The sequence below is a fragment of the Acipenser ruthenus genome, chromosome 12 (genome assembly GCF_902713425.1).
Source record: "Acipenser ruthenus chromosome 12, fAciRut3.2 maternal haplotype, whole genome shotgun sequence".
Taxonomy (NCBI): domain Eukaryota; kingdom Metazoa; phylum Chordata; class Actinopteri; order Acipenseriformes; family Acipenseridae; genus Acipenser; species Acipenser ruthenus.
In genome coordinates this window covers 15,741,977-15,759,251 of record NC_081200.1, presented here as the reverse complement: position 1 = coordinate 15,759,251, position 17,275 = coordinate 15,741,977, and the positions used below count along the sequence as shown (strand labels likewise).

The 17,275-nt window shown below is 39.0% G+C and overlaps 1 protein-coding gene across 5 annotated transcripts in view; it reads left to right on the top strand.

The window, feature by feature from the left end:
- Positions 1-17,275, top strand: part of LOC117417366 (rho guanine nucleotide exchange factor 4-like) — a 230,484-nt gene that overhangs the window by 95,850 nt on the left and 117,359 nt on the right. Inside the window, exon 1 of one of the 5 annotated variants that reach the window (XM_059034597.1) lies at positions 4,519-4,650. The exons of the other annotated variants lie outside the window; for them this stretch is intronic. Coding sequence (XP_058890580.1) covers positions 4,612-4,650 — 39 coding nt within the window. The 5' untranslated portion in view covers positions 4,519-4,611. Of the gene's footprint in view, positions 1-4,518; positions 4,651-17,275 lie in introns of those variants that run through there. 5 annotated transcript variants of the gene reach the window in all.

Genomic DNA, 17,275 nt, shown 5'->3' with positions numbered 1-17,275 from the left:
GGTACACCACTGGTTACCTCGCTCCATTTTGAGGTTTCTCCTCTAATCATATTATATATAATAGAACTCAGGCTTAATGGTCTCTAGTTACCTGGTTCGGTTTTGTTTCCCTTTTTGTGGATCGGTATTATGTTTGCAAATCTCCAGTCTGTCGGTACAACCCCTGTGTTAAGAGACTGTTGCATGATCTTGCTTAACGGTTTGTAAATAACTTCTTTCATCTCTTTGAGTACTATTGGGAGGATCTCATCCGGCCCAGGGGATTTGTTTATTTTAAGAGCTCCTAGTCCCTTTAACACTTCTGCCTTGGTTATGCTAAAGTTATTTAAAACAGGATAGGAACAGGTTGACATGTGAGGCATTGTGGCAATGTGCCCCGCCCATGTGTGCATTTGTGTGTTATATGTTGCATGTAGTGTGTAAATGTTGGTGTATTGTAGTTGGTACACAGGATATAATGTGGGTAATGAGCACAAGTGTTTAAAATATATAATTGTATTTAGGCACACTTCACGTGCATTTAAAGTATTTAATATGTGAGCACAGGGTTGCACAGAATTAGTTCACGTGCTGGGATTCAAGTGAATAATTAATTAGTAATTGAATCCTGGCACAACAGTATATATAGATGCACGTTTTGCTCACTTTGGGTTGTGTGTTCGGTGAGTGGAGAACAGGTGTGGAGAAGGAGTAAATAATAGTAAAATAAAGTAAATATAAGTTGTTTAGACTCACCGTGTTTGTTTGTCTGTTCATCCACCATTTGTTTAAGTGTTAGTCTGTTTTGTTTGTCTGTTTGTTTTGGCGTAAAGTGCCGTGTGTTGTTTTTGTTTAAATCTTATTTGTTTCATTAAAACACTGAGCACAGCAATTGCATCTCAGTTTCAACTGCAAAAACTCAGTTTCGACCCATGATCTGGTGACTCCTTGTATGGAAACCTTATTTTTAAATTACAAATAGACAAATACACAAGTTAGGGTCAGCACAGGATTGGATTGACATCCAAAGGTTACATGCTTGGGCCACACCAGTGATTTGCTGAAAGTGACCCCAGCGTGACACTTAGATGAAGTGTTGCATAGCTGATGTTGCTACCTGACAACCATCCCAGTGTCCAAACACAAAGAGACCTCTGTACAGCAGAATAGGTTTTTACAGTAAAAAAAGGAATACATAACTCTTTTTACAGTGCATTTAAATATAGTTTTTTGTTGTTGAAAAAGGGCATTACAGGGATTTCATCTGCATGTTCCTAATGTTTAATTTCTTACCTATTTAATATCCTGTTGTGTGTTCTGTATGATTAAATATTGCTGTTTTTGTATAAACTATACCAGTGGAAATTGCTTGAGAAAAAAATACTTTAGGCTGATTGTAAAGAAAAGAGGAAGCTATATTAATGTGGCTCAGGCTTTACTGCACAAAACACAAATATTCTACCCTTCCTCCTTCCCTCACAATCAGTCTTAAGTGGTCTTACAGTAGTTGCTTACTTCTTCAATAGTTAGCAAGCAGAAACCGCAATAGATAATCATACAAAACATACATTATAGGATATTAAACTAAAACAGGGATAACGTACTGTGTGGTATCCCTTTATTAGTTTCCTTTTAGGAAATACACAGGAGGTGGATACAAAGGAGCAAAGTTTAACCATGCTATTCTTTAAAAAAAAATAAAACATGCAGGTTTGTGCCAAGAGTGACACAATAGCGATTGCGATCATCATCACCTGCAAATCTGTTTTGATACCCATCCACAAAACAATATTCATTTCATCAACATTAATGTGAGCAGTGCACAAAAAAGTATCTAAAGATAAACATTCAAAATATAAAATAGTAAGCCAAACCCTGAATAAATCAGACCGGTACTTAAATATTCAGAGAAGCGGTAATGGGGGTGTGGCAGGGTGGCTGAGTCGGTGACGTCACGGCAGAAGCAGGAACGTAAATAAACTGACACCAGGCATTGCAGTTTTCAAATTAAATGACGCGGCGGCGCAGTTTTATTCAAATACAAAAAATAAATAAAAGGTTTTAACAAAAAGACTGTGCTCACAGAGCAAAAATAAAAGGTTTAAATAAAACAAAATCATGAACACAAAATAAATAAACTATACAGGTCAGGCTGGGCAGTCGCTGTCACTGCTCCTGTATATTATTAATTTAGTTTTTTGTTTTGTTTTTCTCTCTCCTCGCTCTCTACTCTCACTCCTCATACACCCACCCCGAGCTGGAGAGCTGCAGGCTTTTTATACTGTGGCCGAATCTGCACGAGTTTTCAAATTACTGTGGATGGGTCTACCCATCCACGCTACTAAACAAATATAAACAAACATTCAGCTACGCCATCCCTAAACAAAACAATAACAAACACGGCGCACACCGTCATTAACACAACGATAATATAATAATAATAATAATAATAATAATAATAATAATAAGAATACAAAGTAACACAGGGGCGGAGGGGGAAACCCCGTTCTAAAAATAAATAAATACATTTAAAGCAGCAGGGCGTACTGCCGCCCTGCTACAGGGGGAGATAACTAAATTGTGTATGTTGCTTAACATGTTGACATTTGGTAATAAAGTGCTCTGGGCCCCAGGGCTCTGATTAATTGAGAAGGGATTTGCCCAATTAGCCTGGCTTGAGCAAGTGTGAACTGCACAAAGGGCTTTTTAGAGCAGAACTCATGGTGCCCAACTGGTATAAACAGGTTTTACTGTGGGTTTAATAGACGTCTTTACATATAAGCAAAAACCTACACGTTTATTAACATGTAAATCTATAGTAGATGCATCTTATTCAATCAGAAGGACACTTTTGAATTCAATTCTAGGTTGTCATGGCAACAAGTTTCAAACTTGTCTGCCAGTCAGTAAATCAGCCTCACTGTCCACCAATCTTGTGGCAGCTTTTATTCACCTAAAAACTCCACTGCATAATATGCTTTATCATTTAAATTTGCCATATCCATTGTTCATTTGGTATACACAAATGAGTTTAACAAACTATCTGTTTCACAAGTGCAGTGTTACCCATATATATATAGATATAGATATATATAGATATATATAGGTTTTGGTGTCATATATAGTACAACATGGTATAAAAGACAAACAATCAAAAATTGAACACAAGGTTTTGACTTAATCAAACTTTGATGGTGTTCATGGTTGTAAAAGTAGTTTTTACATTTTTAACCCTTTACTTTTACCGTTTTGATTTAGGCCTTGGCCCAAGGTTATCTTAAAAGGTCATGTTAAAAATTATCCGCGCTCTATGGGCCTCATTCACTAAACGGTGGTAAATGATCAAAATTACCCCACGTGCAAAAATGAGGTAGCTCTATTCAGTAAGCTAATAATATGCACAAATAAAGTTGATTTAGTTCTGTTTCTGTTATTCCACTGTGCCGTTTTCCTTTTAAAGTTAATTACTGGTACCGGTACTTTGTCAGATTTGGGAAATTGATCTTCATACCATTCGTCAAAAGTTTTTCCATTAAAAAGATGAAAATTTGATTGTGGGTTTGACTGTCATTTATTTTTATTTTTTTTAATTAATGATAATTTACAGATATTAAACGTTATAGAATAATGGTGTATGACTTATAGAACACAGCTAACCAATCAGAAAGCAGGATTTTTCCAAGCAGGTTTATAATTACAATTAAACATATGTTAATATATAAAAATAAACATGTTTAAACAAATTTTGTTTACATTACACTGGAACTAGTTTTTGTGTGTAGTGATATTTCACAGCTTCAGTACATATACATTTGGTGGAAGTAAACAAACAAGACAATCAACAAGGCTAAACAGTGGAAACATTATTATGTTTTTGTGTTCAACACTGCAGCTTTAAATGAGTGAGTAGTTACATTAAATCCAAAACACATGTTAGGCCACTAGCTCATGCTGTAAAGCAGCAGCTGCTTTTTCTGTAATATCTATTTTTCCAACAGGGGGCGATATAAGACATTGGAGGTTTTGTAGTTCTGTTTGTAACAGAGAAAGGCGTAGAGCTTGAAAATGCCCTTAAAACTAAAGTATGAAGTAGGGTTTAAAATAATTATTTCCCCCAGCCACCACCCCCACCTCCCCTCTTTCACTCTTAACTCTTTCTTTTCTCTCTTTTTAAACTGACTAAACTAAAACAGGTCTTTAAATCATTTGCATGCATGTGCTTAACTACACTTCAGAGTACTTTGAATAATTTACAAACGCATCATACTGTTTTAGTGGCAAAGCAGGTTAAACATGGCCTCACTAGCTCCTCTCTTTACTTTTTTGCTTTAAAAAACTCATGATGTGTAATTAAGAGAAGAGAAATAGTTAAAACAACAGCCTAGCTCTTCCGCTAGTAAACTCTACCTGAACCAACCTGTTTGCATTATTGTACAGTGGTGTACACATAAGCCCTAATTGCTAAGCAACTCCTTAGCATAAGCTCCCAGCATGGCTCATTCGCTTTCCCCAGCACTAATACTGTCTAAAATAGCAACAAGTAAGCATGCAACTAAAGACACAGCAGGGAAGCAGCAGTTTGCCCAGGGCCTGCAGAATCTGAAGGGAGAGACTCTGTCAAAAGCTTTCAAAATGTTAAGTGTTATGTATTTTCTCCGAAGTTTCTTTAAGGTAAGGAATTTCAGCTTTCTCTTGTGTGTTTCTTTTGTTGAGTTGTTTTAGACTGACCAGGACTACTATAGCTGAAGTGGTGAATGCGAAGATGTGTCACTCCTGTGAAGGAATGTACAAAGTTAATGTCCAGAGCTGCTTATGTTTTTGGAAGACAAATTTGACTTATTTGTGGGTTTTATATATGGCATTAGTTTAGTTAACACTGGGTAATTCAATCTGAAAGGGGGTTTATTATACATTGTTCTACTTTGTTTTCAAATCTGTGGTATTTTTATTTTTATTTTGGTGCCAGCTCACACAGTTTTGGTTACTGAAAGTCATTTTCCTTCTATTTCCTTCTATTTTTCATGAATTAATAACGGCTGGGTTTTTTTTCATTACAATTTTGTAGTATTCAATTTCAGTTAGTGCTCAAGTCAGATCAACCGGACTATACAAACGTTCAGTGAAATCATGCGATAAGATGCAGATCATTCAGGTAATTCAAGTCTGTTGTGTACATTGCGTCTGTCTGAGATCTGACCAGTTCATTTTGTGCTGCCTTTGATTTGAAGTTGCCGTGGTTTTGCGTGTGTTGGGTAAAACCTTTCAATAGTGGCGTAAACTTTTGAATTAATAACAAATGAGATTAACAGTTCTGTTTACTGGTCTTGAATTCAGAAGTATACTGGTTAAAATTGTAGATTTTCTGTTATTTCTTTATGAATTAAGCTATGTTAATAGTTTGAAGCTTTTTAGGCAGTGTACGGTTATTCAATATTTATACAAAGTCTTTTCCGTGTAAACCTAAATGTAAATATGTAGTTTCTAACAGCATCATTTTATAAACCTTCCCTGATGTGCAATTCTACTTAAAGTGTTATAGGAAACATGTCTCTTCATTTCAAATGTGATGTCTGGTACTACATTAGAGTAAAGAAATGTTTGCTTGCAAGCCTCTCTTTTTAGGCTGGCCTACGCGTCATTGCTATTTTCATCTAGATAGTGACATTTTTCCTGTCATTAACTAACCAGGGACTTTGCCTACTGATTGACGTGCTTTGCAGCCAGTAATCTACTTTGACACCAAAGACACTGTTGAGGTGAAATGACTTTGGTAGTGAAACAGTTACAGACTTCCTGAAAGTAAGGTTTGGAAACTGAGAACTTTCTGTAACCTATAGTGTAGTACTGGCTAGAATGTTTTAAAATAAAAACACTTCAGCATGTGCTTCTTTCAAAACTGCACATTTGAGACTAGTATATCAAATTGAAAATTGCACGACAGGCACGTTTTATGGAATTATTATATGTAGGATGAAGTGAATTCCTGGTAACTGACTGTCAGATTCAGTGCTCTATACAAGGAGAATAATCCTGTACATGAGAGGACTCTCACAAGTTTAGCATTGTTTCTTGTGTAAATTGCTGCTCACTTGCAGTCGTTAGACAGTGTTTCTATTGATATCAAAGTGTGCATTCATTTGAAGCTGGTTTCAGCAGCTTGCTTCTACCTTTTAAAAGTTGCATTGAAACCTGCAAATGTGAATTCTGATGTTCTTATACTGTAGTGCAATGAACATTTTGTACTTTGTTTGCTAGATATTGGTATAACAGGTTTGTTTTTGCAAAATGATGTCTGCTCTGATCAAAGATACACAAGTGCAGTACTACCTTATACATCACAAAACATAACGCTGTAACAAATGATCATGTATCTTTCTTTCTTTACACAATATATCATATGGTAACAGAGGTAATGTATCATTTGTATTGTGATACAAGAATAAAAGGTCATTGTAGTTCACCAAATGGTTCTTGAATAAAGAATAAGCGTGCTTTATAATTGGTCCCTGTACTGTCCCTATCTCGTTTCATTTTTGTCCATCGGGACCATCACATGTGCTGTAATTTGTATCGTATTGTGACCTGCATACATCATTACGTAGCATATTGAATCATTAGAGTGTTATTATTTGATGTTTTTTTAACTTTAGAATTTTGACGGTGTGACAGGGTAGCGTCACGGCCCAGACTGGTTACCAGCAGGAATTAGACCCAGAGACAGAAAGCTGCAGTTTTAAAGCTCTGTTGCGCACTTTATTAAATCAAAACAACACAAAAACAGGAATAAACAAAAAATGGCACAAGGGCCTAAAAAAAAAAAAAAGAACAAAACACTTATAGGCTGGGCAGTAGCCTTCACTATCAAGTTGCAAAGCATGGGACACCCCTGATCCAGATGGACAGTTTACCCCATTTAAAAGACGGACATTAGCCCGAAGCCAGCGAGACAAGACTCTTGACAATATTATTGTACATTCCAGTGACACATAACTCATTTGTGTGCTAACATCAATGTTCGCTAGATGTTTATGCTTAATTATGCTATCTTCCTGCTTGCAAGCAGCATTTAGTACAGTGTGCTCTAGTAACTAGCTTGTAAGAATTCAGAAAATATGTACTGTGCTTTGGGATTAGTGTTAGGGACATCTGTTTGAAAGATAGATTAATATTTGATTGTCTTTACATATACTCTAACTGCTTGGGGGACTCATCCATAAGTGGGTTGGCTCAATCATAAGATAGTCAGGAATACATTTGGAAAGAAAGTGTACCAGAAAATACAGTACATCAGACACACCATACTGTAGAAGGATAGGTCTTTTTTTGTTTCCATTCAGCATTATTAAATGCCTGATACTTTCAAACAAATAGGAGCTGTTGTAGCCTCAGGTCAAATCTTATCAGATTTCAAAGATCTCTTTGTACAGTCTTGTGGGAAACCTGGGATACAATCTGTATTGACACGGCTTTGACACATTTCGTTTAGTTCATAATTGCTGCTTGCACAGAATGGCCTATCAAAGTCAGATTGTGTTCTCTCAAAACATTTTTCTATAATAAAATGCCTATTAACTTGGGATTAGGTCTCAATGGTATAACAGGGTCAAGAAGGTGTCATCCAGAATAAACTACAAGGCCGCCACTGTGTGAGAACAACAGATTAGCTGTACCCTACCTCTGCTCCCCCGCCTCCAGAGCCCACTCCTTCTCCACCTTTGCTCCTCAGTGGTGGAACGACCTACCCACGGATATCATGACTGCTCAGTCCCTGACCACCTTCTGGCACCTCCTCAAGACACACCTGTTCAGACAGCATCTGTAAACCTCACAACTCTTGCCTATATTGGACTATATGGCACCCTATTGTATCAGTACTTGCATCAACTTATACTTGCTGAATTCTACTACTGCTGTCAATCATAATTATATTTTCTGTATCTTGTACTTGATCTTACTCTTAAAGGTAACCGTATTCACGTCTTTTGTAATTGCTCTTATTTGAAATTGTTCTTATCCATTTATTGTACTTGCTACTTGCTCTTAATGGAATTTACTCTTAAAACCAAGTATTTTTAAGTTTAACTGCTCTTATTTGAAATTGCTCTCAAACGTAATTATTTACTGTTTTTTATTTTCTCTCGTTTGAATTTGCTCTTATTTCTACTGATTTTATTGTAACTGCTATTATCTGTAATGTGATATTTTGTAATGTGATACTTTGTAACAACTGTAAGTCGCCCTGGATAAGGATGTCTGCCAAGAAAGAAATAATAACCCAGAAACCTTTTCCATATCGCCTACATTTTAGGCATCTCTTGGAGTAAAAAGCAGAGCTGTTTCTTTTTTTCCTGTTGAGGACGAAGAATTGTAATAGTTTAGATTTTAAATGTTAGTGTTAAACGTTTAGAATTTGCATTTAACCGTTGTCAAAAATATGGAGGTCAAATAAGTGTGTTTACCCAGTTGTAAATGTACAGTGTAAGCCACATCATTTCATAGTCAATATTTGTTCACTGTCTTTTCCATATACAATTACATGATGTATGCATAGAAGGCTTATTATGATGGAGTATGTTAATGTTTAATCATTTAAACATGTTTGTCACTAAAGTTTAAACATGTAGGAAATCAAGTGGAAACTACCCTAGGACTTTCAAAGAACACCAGGACCTACAGTATAAACCTGATGCAATGGATTTGTATCTCAGCCTAATGAATTCAATGGTAAAGAAGAGGCTGGATGCAAACCATGAACATCATGACTCTGAGTGCTGTCTTACCATTCTACTGGAGCGCTAACTCCGCAGTCAAGCGGTTAAATACTTACCTTATGCTGTTGTCTGGACTATATGAGCTGCTAACCTGTAACAAGTCGTGATAGTAGCTCAGATACCTATATGTTGTGCTCAAGCTCCGCTACTTGGCGTTAGGAAGGCATAGTGTGTTGTTAGGGGTTCCATCCTTTGGATGAGTTGGATTGGATAGATGACAATACCAATACAGCTTAGAATTCCCATCTGGCTACCTTTCCCCTGCACTAGCAATTTGAATCCAGTCTTTAATTCCCTGTTGTAGAGAGGAATTGCTGGACATCACATTTAAATATTAAATTACACACGCTGGGCTGGTACTGGGTAGATGAATAACTGTAAAATGACTGGGTTACCCCATTTCACGCCTTATGAAATATCTTGTTATTCCAGAATAGGTGATCGTGTCTGACAAAGATTGGCACTGCATTGCATGTATCGGGATGAACTGAAGAACACATGTCTGACCCATTCATTCTACATTGGTAGTACAATCTAAACAGAGAAGTTTGATTTTCAGCAGATGGTAAATGAGTGCCATTTATCACTTACTAAATGAGATCCCACGTGTTGATGACTATGATCAGCTAAAATGACCAGAAGAGTTACAGTGTCATCTAGTAATAACTGATAAAAAAAAAAAAAACATCTTTTGCAACTCTGCTGCAGAAGATGTTGATTGAACTCTTTGTGATGCTGCCCAGTTAATTAATTTTTTTTTTTTTTAATGTAAATATTTGTTTTTACCAGCATGGACCACAGAAGTATGTGTAAAGACTTAGACTGCTTTGAATGTAGTATGGAAACAACTGAGGAACATTTATAAGAAACACAAAAAGAAATTATCTTGCTTTTCGACGTATAAAGAAACCTGTTGTAATCGTTTTGTCTACGGACTACATAGCTGGTATGAGTTGCACTGAGGTGCATTATGGGAACTGTAGTTATTTCACCACTAAATAGCCACACATGTCTTTGTAAGTTGTTTCACTTTTAAACTACATTATTCAGAGACAACTGTATGAAAACAATGATGTGCTGGGGTTGTATGAATGATCTGAAAAGTTGGTCAAGTTTAAATGTTTAGTTTAATACAACATTACTAAACGTTTAGCTATTTACTAAAAGTTTAAACTGATACGAGAGATATGAAACACTAAATTCAGTATCATTAATACTGTTGTAACTGAGACAGTTTATTTAGATACTGTACAGTTACATCCTACATATTGTGCACTTCTAGTGTAGGCTGCAAACACATGTCTGCGTTTGGTGTTTTCATATGCACTGTATTCAAAGGATCTGAAATTTCTTTCCCATGGAATCTAACAGCCCACTCTGTAAAGTGACACCCACGGCTGCCCACCCTTGCCATGCATAATTAATAAAGCCAGGCTTGCTGCTAGAGGTCAACAAACCAGTGCAGCAGTGGGTTGGCAGTCGTGTCTCCTTTGAAGGACCTCAGTGGCTTTCATTAGAGGATTAAATCATCTTGGGGTTGGTGCAATTTGATGTTTCACTTTAAACTAAAGGCCATCTGCTTTCAGAATAGTAAGTAGATTCCTCAGCTGGTCACCGGGCTGTATTGTACATGTGATGCGAAAGCACTAGCAAAACGTGGTGGTAAAGCAGAGCCCCATCTGTGATAATGATATTTCCTTCAACTGAATTATGACACACACTCCATATGTCACTGCTTCCACACAGCCATTTGTCTGATATTGTAAGGTGTGAGTAGCCCATTTAATGGCCAAACACTCCTTTTTGATAACAGAGTAGTTACACTGTCGGGGTAGTATCTTTTTACTGATGTACTTGCTGGGACAAGACTGCCCCCAGACCAATATCCGAAGCATCAGTGTGGAGGATGAACTCCTTGCCAAAATCTGGTGTAATAAGGGTGGGGGCCTGGCAGAATCTACTCCTGATGGTATCAAACGCCCCCTGACATTCTCCTGACCACTTAATCAAATTTGGTGCACACTTTCTAGTGAGGTTTACTAAGGGGTTGACCACGGTGGCTGACTCAGGGATGAATCTTCGGTAATAACCAGCCAGCCCCGATAGCGATCTCACCTGGGACTTGGTTTTTGGAATTGCCACATCCATCAAAGCCTGGACTTTGGTGGCCACGGGTTTCACCCATCCATTTCCCATAATAAATCCCAAATATTGTGTCTCTATTTTGGCAAATGCACACTTACCCAAGTTGGCTGTCAGCCAGGCTTCCCTCAGAGACTGTAGGACGGCCATGAGTCTAGCCATATGCTCTCGCCAGGTGGAGTTTGAAATAACCATCAATATACGCTGCTGCATACTCACGATCTGGGCGTAAGACCTGGTCCATCAGTCTCTGGAAGGCAATGGGCGCACCATGTAGCCCAAATGGGATGGTTATGAAATAAAACAGACCATAAGGGTTAGAGAATGCAGTCTTTTCTTGTGAACTGCGGGTTAATGGGATTTGCCCGTATCCCTTTATCAGGTCCAGAGTTGAGATGAACCGTATTGAGGAGTTTGTCGACTCGAGGCATGGGTAGGCATCGAACTTGGCAATAGCGTTTACCTTCCGAAAATCCACACAGAAGCGATTGGTGCTGTCCTTTTTGGGGACTATCACAATTGGGCTGCACCACTCGCTCCTGGAAGGCACAATCACCCAAAGTTCGAGCATCGCCCTCACCTCTTTGCCAACGCCACTCCGTCGACTTTCCAGGATCCAGTAAGGTCTCTCTCAAACTGTGACCCCTGAAGGACTGATAATGGCATGCTCAACAAGGTTAGTTCTGCCGGGCACATCAGAAAAATATCCCTGAACTTCTCAGTTAACCCCCTCAGTTCTCTTTTCTGATCCAGTAGTAACTGTTCCTCTATCGGAATCTACGGGGTGCTAGGGGCCTCTATACAGAGTCTCCTAATCATCTTCTAACTCGTCTGGGGCTATAAATAAGGCCTCCCATGCCTACCAGGGCTTCAATAAATTAATGTGATAAATTTCTCGCTCATTTTGGCGAACTTTGCCTATAGCCCGAATCACCTCATATGGCCCCTGCCATTTAGCACACAGTTTCGATTCTGACATGGGAAGAAGCAACAGCACCTTGTCTCCTGGTCGAAAGTACCAAATGAGGGAATTTTTATTGTACTGCTGCTGCCGATGCTGAGCCGATCTAAGATTGTCCTGAACCAATTGACCGACCAAATCCAGGCGATTTCTCAATAGGAGCACATGCTTCACTACATTTTGGATGTTCTTTTGTGCTCTTCCCATCCCTCTCATCACATCGAGGATGCCACGAGGCTGTCTACCATACAAGAGCTCGAAGGGGGAGAACCCTGTCGAGTGCTGTGGCACCTCTCTAACTGCGAAAAGGAGGTAAGGAAGAAGCATTGCCCAATTTTTCTTTTCTTAAGTCACAAATCATCTCATCATATGCTTCAGGGTCAGATTGAAGCGTTCCACCAGGCCGTCCATCTTTGGGTGATAAACCGATTTCCTGATGGGATGTATTTTTTATATTTTGTATACTTGCTGTAAACTTTGAGACAAAAAGTTAGTTCTGTGATCAATAAATATCTCCTTGGGGATCCCTACTGTGACTATTATCTGCACTAGTTCTTTGACAACTGATGACGCACAGGTAGACTGCAATGGAACTGCTTCCAGGTATCAAAATATGCATATACCCAGAATCAGAAGGAAGCAAAGGGCCTACATTGTCCATAGCAATGCATTCAAACGGAGTGGAAATAATAGGCAGTGGGACCAACAGGGCGGGTGCGAACTCTGCCCGACGCTACTTGCTGGCAGTCTGGACATGTCGCCACATATTTTACACAGGTGATTAAGACACACGATAAGCTCTCCGATCAACAGTTTACAACTCCTTTTATACCCCATTACAGTTACAAATTCAGTCCTGACCCCCTTTCCGTTACTGGGTAAGTTTTGCCGCATAGGCATGCAGCTCCAGTTGTCATCCGTTGATTGGTACTACTTCTACTGCAAGGGCCGGTCTCCACCTATAACAAGGGCAGGTTGTTCTAGAAGGTTCCTTCTTGCCCCCTGAAGTTGTTTGACTCTGTTTCTGAGTTCAGCCTGTCACGTACACAGATTGTGGTTTAGCTAAGGCATCCTGTTCTGCTCTATGCAGACAGCCTGTGGTTAAGCTAGGCTTCCTGTTAGTGCTAAACTAGGTCTGTGCAGACAGTTAGCATAAAAAGCTTTATCATTCTCAACTATACATTAACATATGGCCGACCTAAAATCCTACTTCACAGACGGTGAGTCTCTCCTGTGATGTTCGAATGCCGGAGGATGGCCTGTTTCATCAGGTTGTATTGGCAAGCATCCTCGTTGGTCATTGCCTGATAGGCCGCCTGGCCCAGTACTCCTGGGGCCACAACGCATTCTTGCCAACCGCTCAAAGGTGACCAGATATGCCTCGGGGTCAACCTCCTTTGTCATTTTCTGGGCTCTGGCTTTGGGGGTTCCATCACTGATCCTGCCTGTGCCCTTGGTGCCCCCATGCCCGTCCTCTCAATCAGGGTCATGTACAGTGCCTTGCGAAAGTATTCGGCCCCCTTGAACTTTGCGACCTTTTGCCACATTTCAGGCTTCAAACATAAAGATATGAAACTGTAATTTTTTGTGAAGAATCAACAACAAGTGGGACACAATCATGAAGTGGAACGAAATTTATTGGATATTTCAAACTTTTTTAACAAATAAAAAACTGAAAAATTGGGCGTGCAAAATTATTCAGCCCCTTTACTTTCAGTGCAGCAAACTCTCTCCAGAAGTTCAGTGAGGATCTCTGAATGATCCAAAGTTGACCTAAATTACTAATGATGATAAATAGAATCCACCTGTGTGTAATCAAGTCTCCGTATAAATGCACCTGCACTGTGATAGTCTCAGAGGTCCGTTTAAAGCGCAGAGAGCATCATGAAGAACAAGGAACACACCAGGCAGGTCCGAGATACTGTTGTGGAGAAGTTTAAAGCCGGATTTGGATACAAAAAGATTTCCCAAGCTTTAAACATCCCAAGGAGCACTGTGCAAGCGATAATATTGAAATGGAAGGAGTATCAGACCACTGCAAATCTACCAAGACCTGGCCGTCCCTCTAAACTTTCAGCTCATACAAGGAGAAGACTGATCAGAGATGCAGCCAAGAGGCCCATGATCACTCTGGATGAACTGCAGAGATCTACAGCTGAGGTGGGAGACTCTGTCCATAGGACAACAATCAGTCGTATACTGCACAAATCTGGCCTTTATGGAAGAGTGGCAAGAAGAAAGCCATTTCTTAAAGATATCCATAAAAAGTGTCGTTTACAGTTTGCCACAAGCCACCTGGGAGACACACCAAACATGTGGAAGAAGGTGCTCTGGTCAGATGAAACCAAAATCGAACTTTTTGGCAACAATGCAAAACGTTATGTTTGGCGTAAAAGCAACACAGCTCATCACCCTGAACACACCATCCCCACTGTCAAACATGGTGGTGGCAGCATCATGGTTTGGGCCTGCTTTTCTTCAGCAGGGACAGGGAAGATGGTTAAAATTGATGGGAAGATGGATGGAGCCAAATACAGGACCATTCTGGAAGAAAACAAGATTTGTCTTCCAACAAGACAATGATCCAAAACATAAAGCAAAATCTACAATGGAATGGTTCACAAATAAACATATCCAGGTGTTAGAATGGCCAAGTCAAAGTCCAGACCTGAATCCAATCGAGAATCTGTGGAAAGAACTGAAAACTGCTGTTCACAAATGCTCTCCATCCAACCTCACTGAGCTCGAGCTGTTTTGCAAGGAGGAATGGGCAAAAATTTCAGTCTCTCGATGTGCAAAACTGATAGAGACATACCCCAAGCGACTTACAGCTGTAATCGCAGCAAAAGGTGGCGCTACAAAGTATTAACTTAAGGGGGCTGAATAATTTTGCACGCCCAATTTTTCAGTTTTTTATTTGTTAAAAAAGTTTGAAATATCCAATAAATTTCGTTCCACTTCATGATTGTGTCCCACTTGTTGTTGATTCTTCACAAAAAATTACAGTTTCATATCTTTATGTTTGAAGCCTGAAATGTGGCAAAACATGTACATGGCGACGTCCATATCCCTTCTGTTCTGACACCACGTGTGGCAAAGTGGTTAGTAGTGCGCAGGTGTGGAAGTGATGCTGTGCAGTAAATAATGTGACCAGACACAATTCCAAGGTCAAAGGAGATTTTATTCTTTGCTTCCTTTAGAAATCATTTTTAAAAATAATAGGTGGCTGGTTATAACCAACTATGTGTATAGTTGTTGCTATGTGGGTTGGTGCTGGCCTCTTAACTACAGCTACTGGGGTGTAAGTTTAGCAGTCTATTGATGACAAAACAAAACATTAACACACAACACTGATAATACATGCAACACTCACGGTTTTACTTTAGTTTTTGCCAGTCCTTCGGCAGCACACACAAAGGAACAGTTTGCTTCACCATACCCACTTTTATACGTCAGTCACCTCCCGTACTGCAAACAAATAAATATACAAAACTGCAATTCTACATCTGCCAATAATGTCAGATCTGACAAAAGTAAAGTCTTCTGATATTTTAAATAGGAACACTCCACATTCATACTTCATTCGCCATCTTCATCAAGCTCTTCCGAAGGTCACACTGCCGTCGAATTAAAGGCAACTTTCCCGGAAGCTTTTTTATAACTGCTCGATATCTGGAAATATTCAAATCAATTACCAAGGAAAAGACATTATTATTATTATTATTATTATCATTATTATTATTATTATTATTATTATTATTATTATTATTATTATTATTATTTATTATTATTATTATTATTATTATTACAATTGCACAATCTTTTTTCCCAATCTTTGTCCTCAGTTTATTTTCACAGCATTTTTTAATAACTGTGCACTAATAATAACAGTAGTAATAGTGTGGAGTAGTGGTTAGGGCTCTGGACCGGAGGGTTGTGGGTTCAATCCCCAGTGGGGGACACTGCTGTTGTACCCTTGAGCAAGGTACTTTACCTAGATTGCTCCAGTAAAAAACCCAACTGTATAAATGGGTAATTGTATGTAAAAATAATGTGATATCTGTATAATGTGAAATAATGTATAATGTGATATCTTGTAACAATTGTAAGTCGCCCTGGATAAGGGCGTCTGCTAAGAAATGGATAATAATAATAATACTAATAATCCATCTTTTTTCACAATCTTTTGTTCTCTGTTTATTCAAATGAAAGTATACAGTTTGAAAAGCTGTTTTGTATAGATTTTATAGAGAAGATTGTTGTTATGGAGGACTATATTTATAGAACGTTCATTTTAGAGTGCTTATGTGGAAGGATATGTTAAAAAAAAAAAAAAAAAAAGAAAACCTGAATAAATTCAGTTAAAATCAATAAATATTATAGTTAATTGTGCTGTAACATTGAAGTATATAAGCAATAAGACCCTCCACATCGGGCATTAGCAGACATTATATGACTTCGTCTCAGGCTCCATTACCCAAACGGTCGTATAATGCCTGGTAATGCCCTTGTGTCGGGTCTTATTGCTTATTATATATATTATGTGATGGAGTAGGTGTTCCTGACCTTAACTTGTAGGCTTTAGGACCCTGGAGGGTAGGACACATCTACTCCATCTTGGTGAGGGTGGCTGCAAGAGGAAGCCATCTTGTTAAGGAAATAGATAGGTCAAAATGGCCACCTTCTGCACAGCCACATGGCCTTGTTAATTGTTTAATTTATTTAATTAGTGCAGACACCTGGGATCATTTAGCCCTGCATAAAGGCCTGTGTGTGAACTGGGAACAAAGGAAAAAAAGTATTGTGTTAAACTTACACTTGTGTCAAAGTGTTTGTGACTGGTAAACGGCTTAGCTGTTCAGTCTGCTAGTGAGGGATTATGAATAGTTTAGTTAGTTGCTTTATTTATTTTGTTTGTGTGAAAATAAATAAATATACAGGCACAGTGTATCAAAGATGGTCCACCACCCAAAGGACATCCAGCCAACGGCAGGCCAGTGGTCTAAAACGGCTCATTGATGAAAGAGGACAAAGGAGGCTGACACGAATTGTGCAGAGCAACAGACGGGCTCCAGTTAGTCAACTGACAGTCCAGTACAACATTGGTGGCGAAAGACCCATAAAAGAATGCACAACTCGTCGTACCTTGACACGAATGGGGTATGGCAGCCGACGACCTAACAGAGTTCCACTTCTTCCAGCAAAACACAAGAAACTGCAGTTGCAGTGGGCTGAGGAACGAAAACACTGGACACTGGAGGATTGGAAAAACATTGCCTGGTCTGATGAATCCCGGTTCCTGCTGTTTCAGGCTGATGGGAGGACTACAGTAGGCTATGGAGAAAACCACATGAGTACATGGATCCATCATGCCGCGTGTCAACATTGCAGGCTGGTGGTGGTGTGGTGGTGTGGGGTGTGT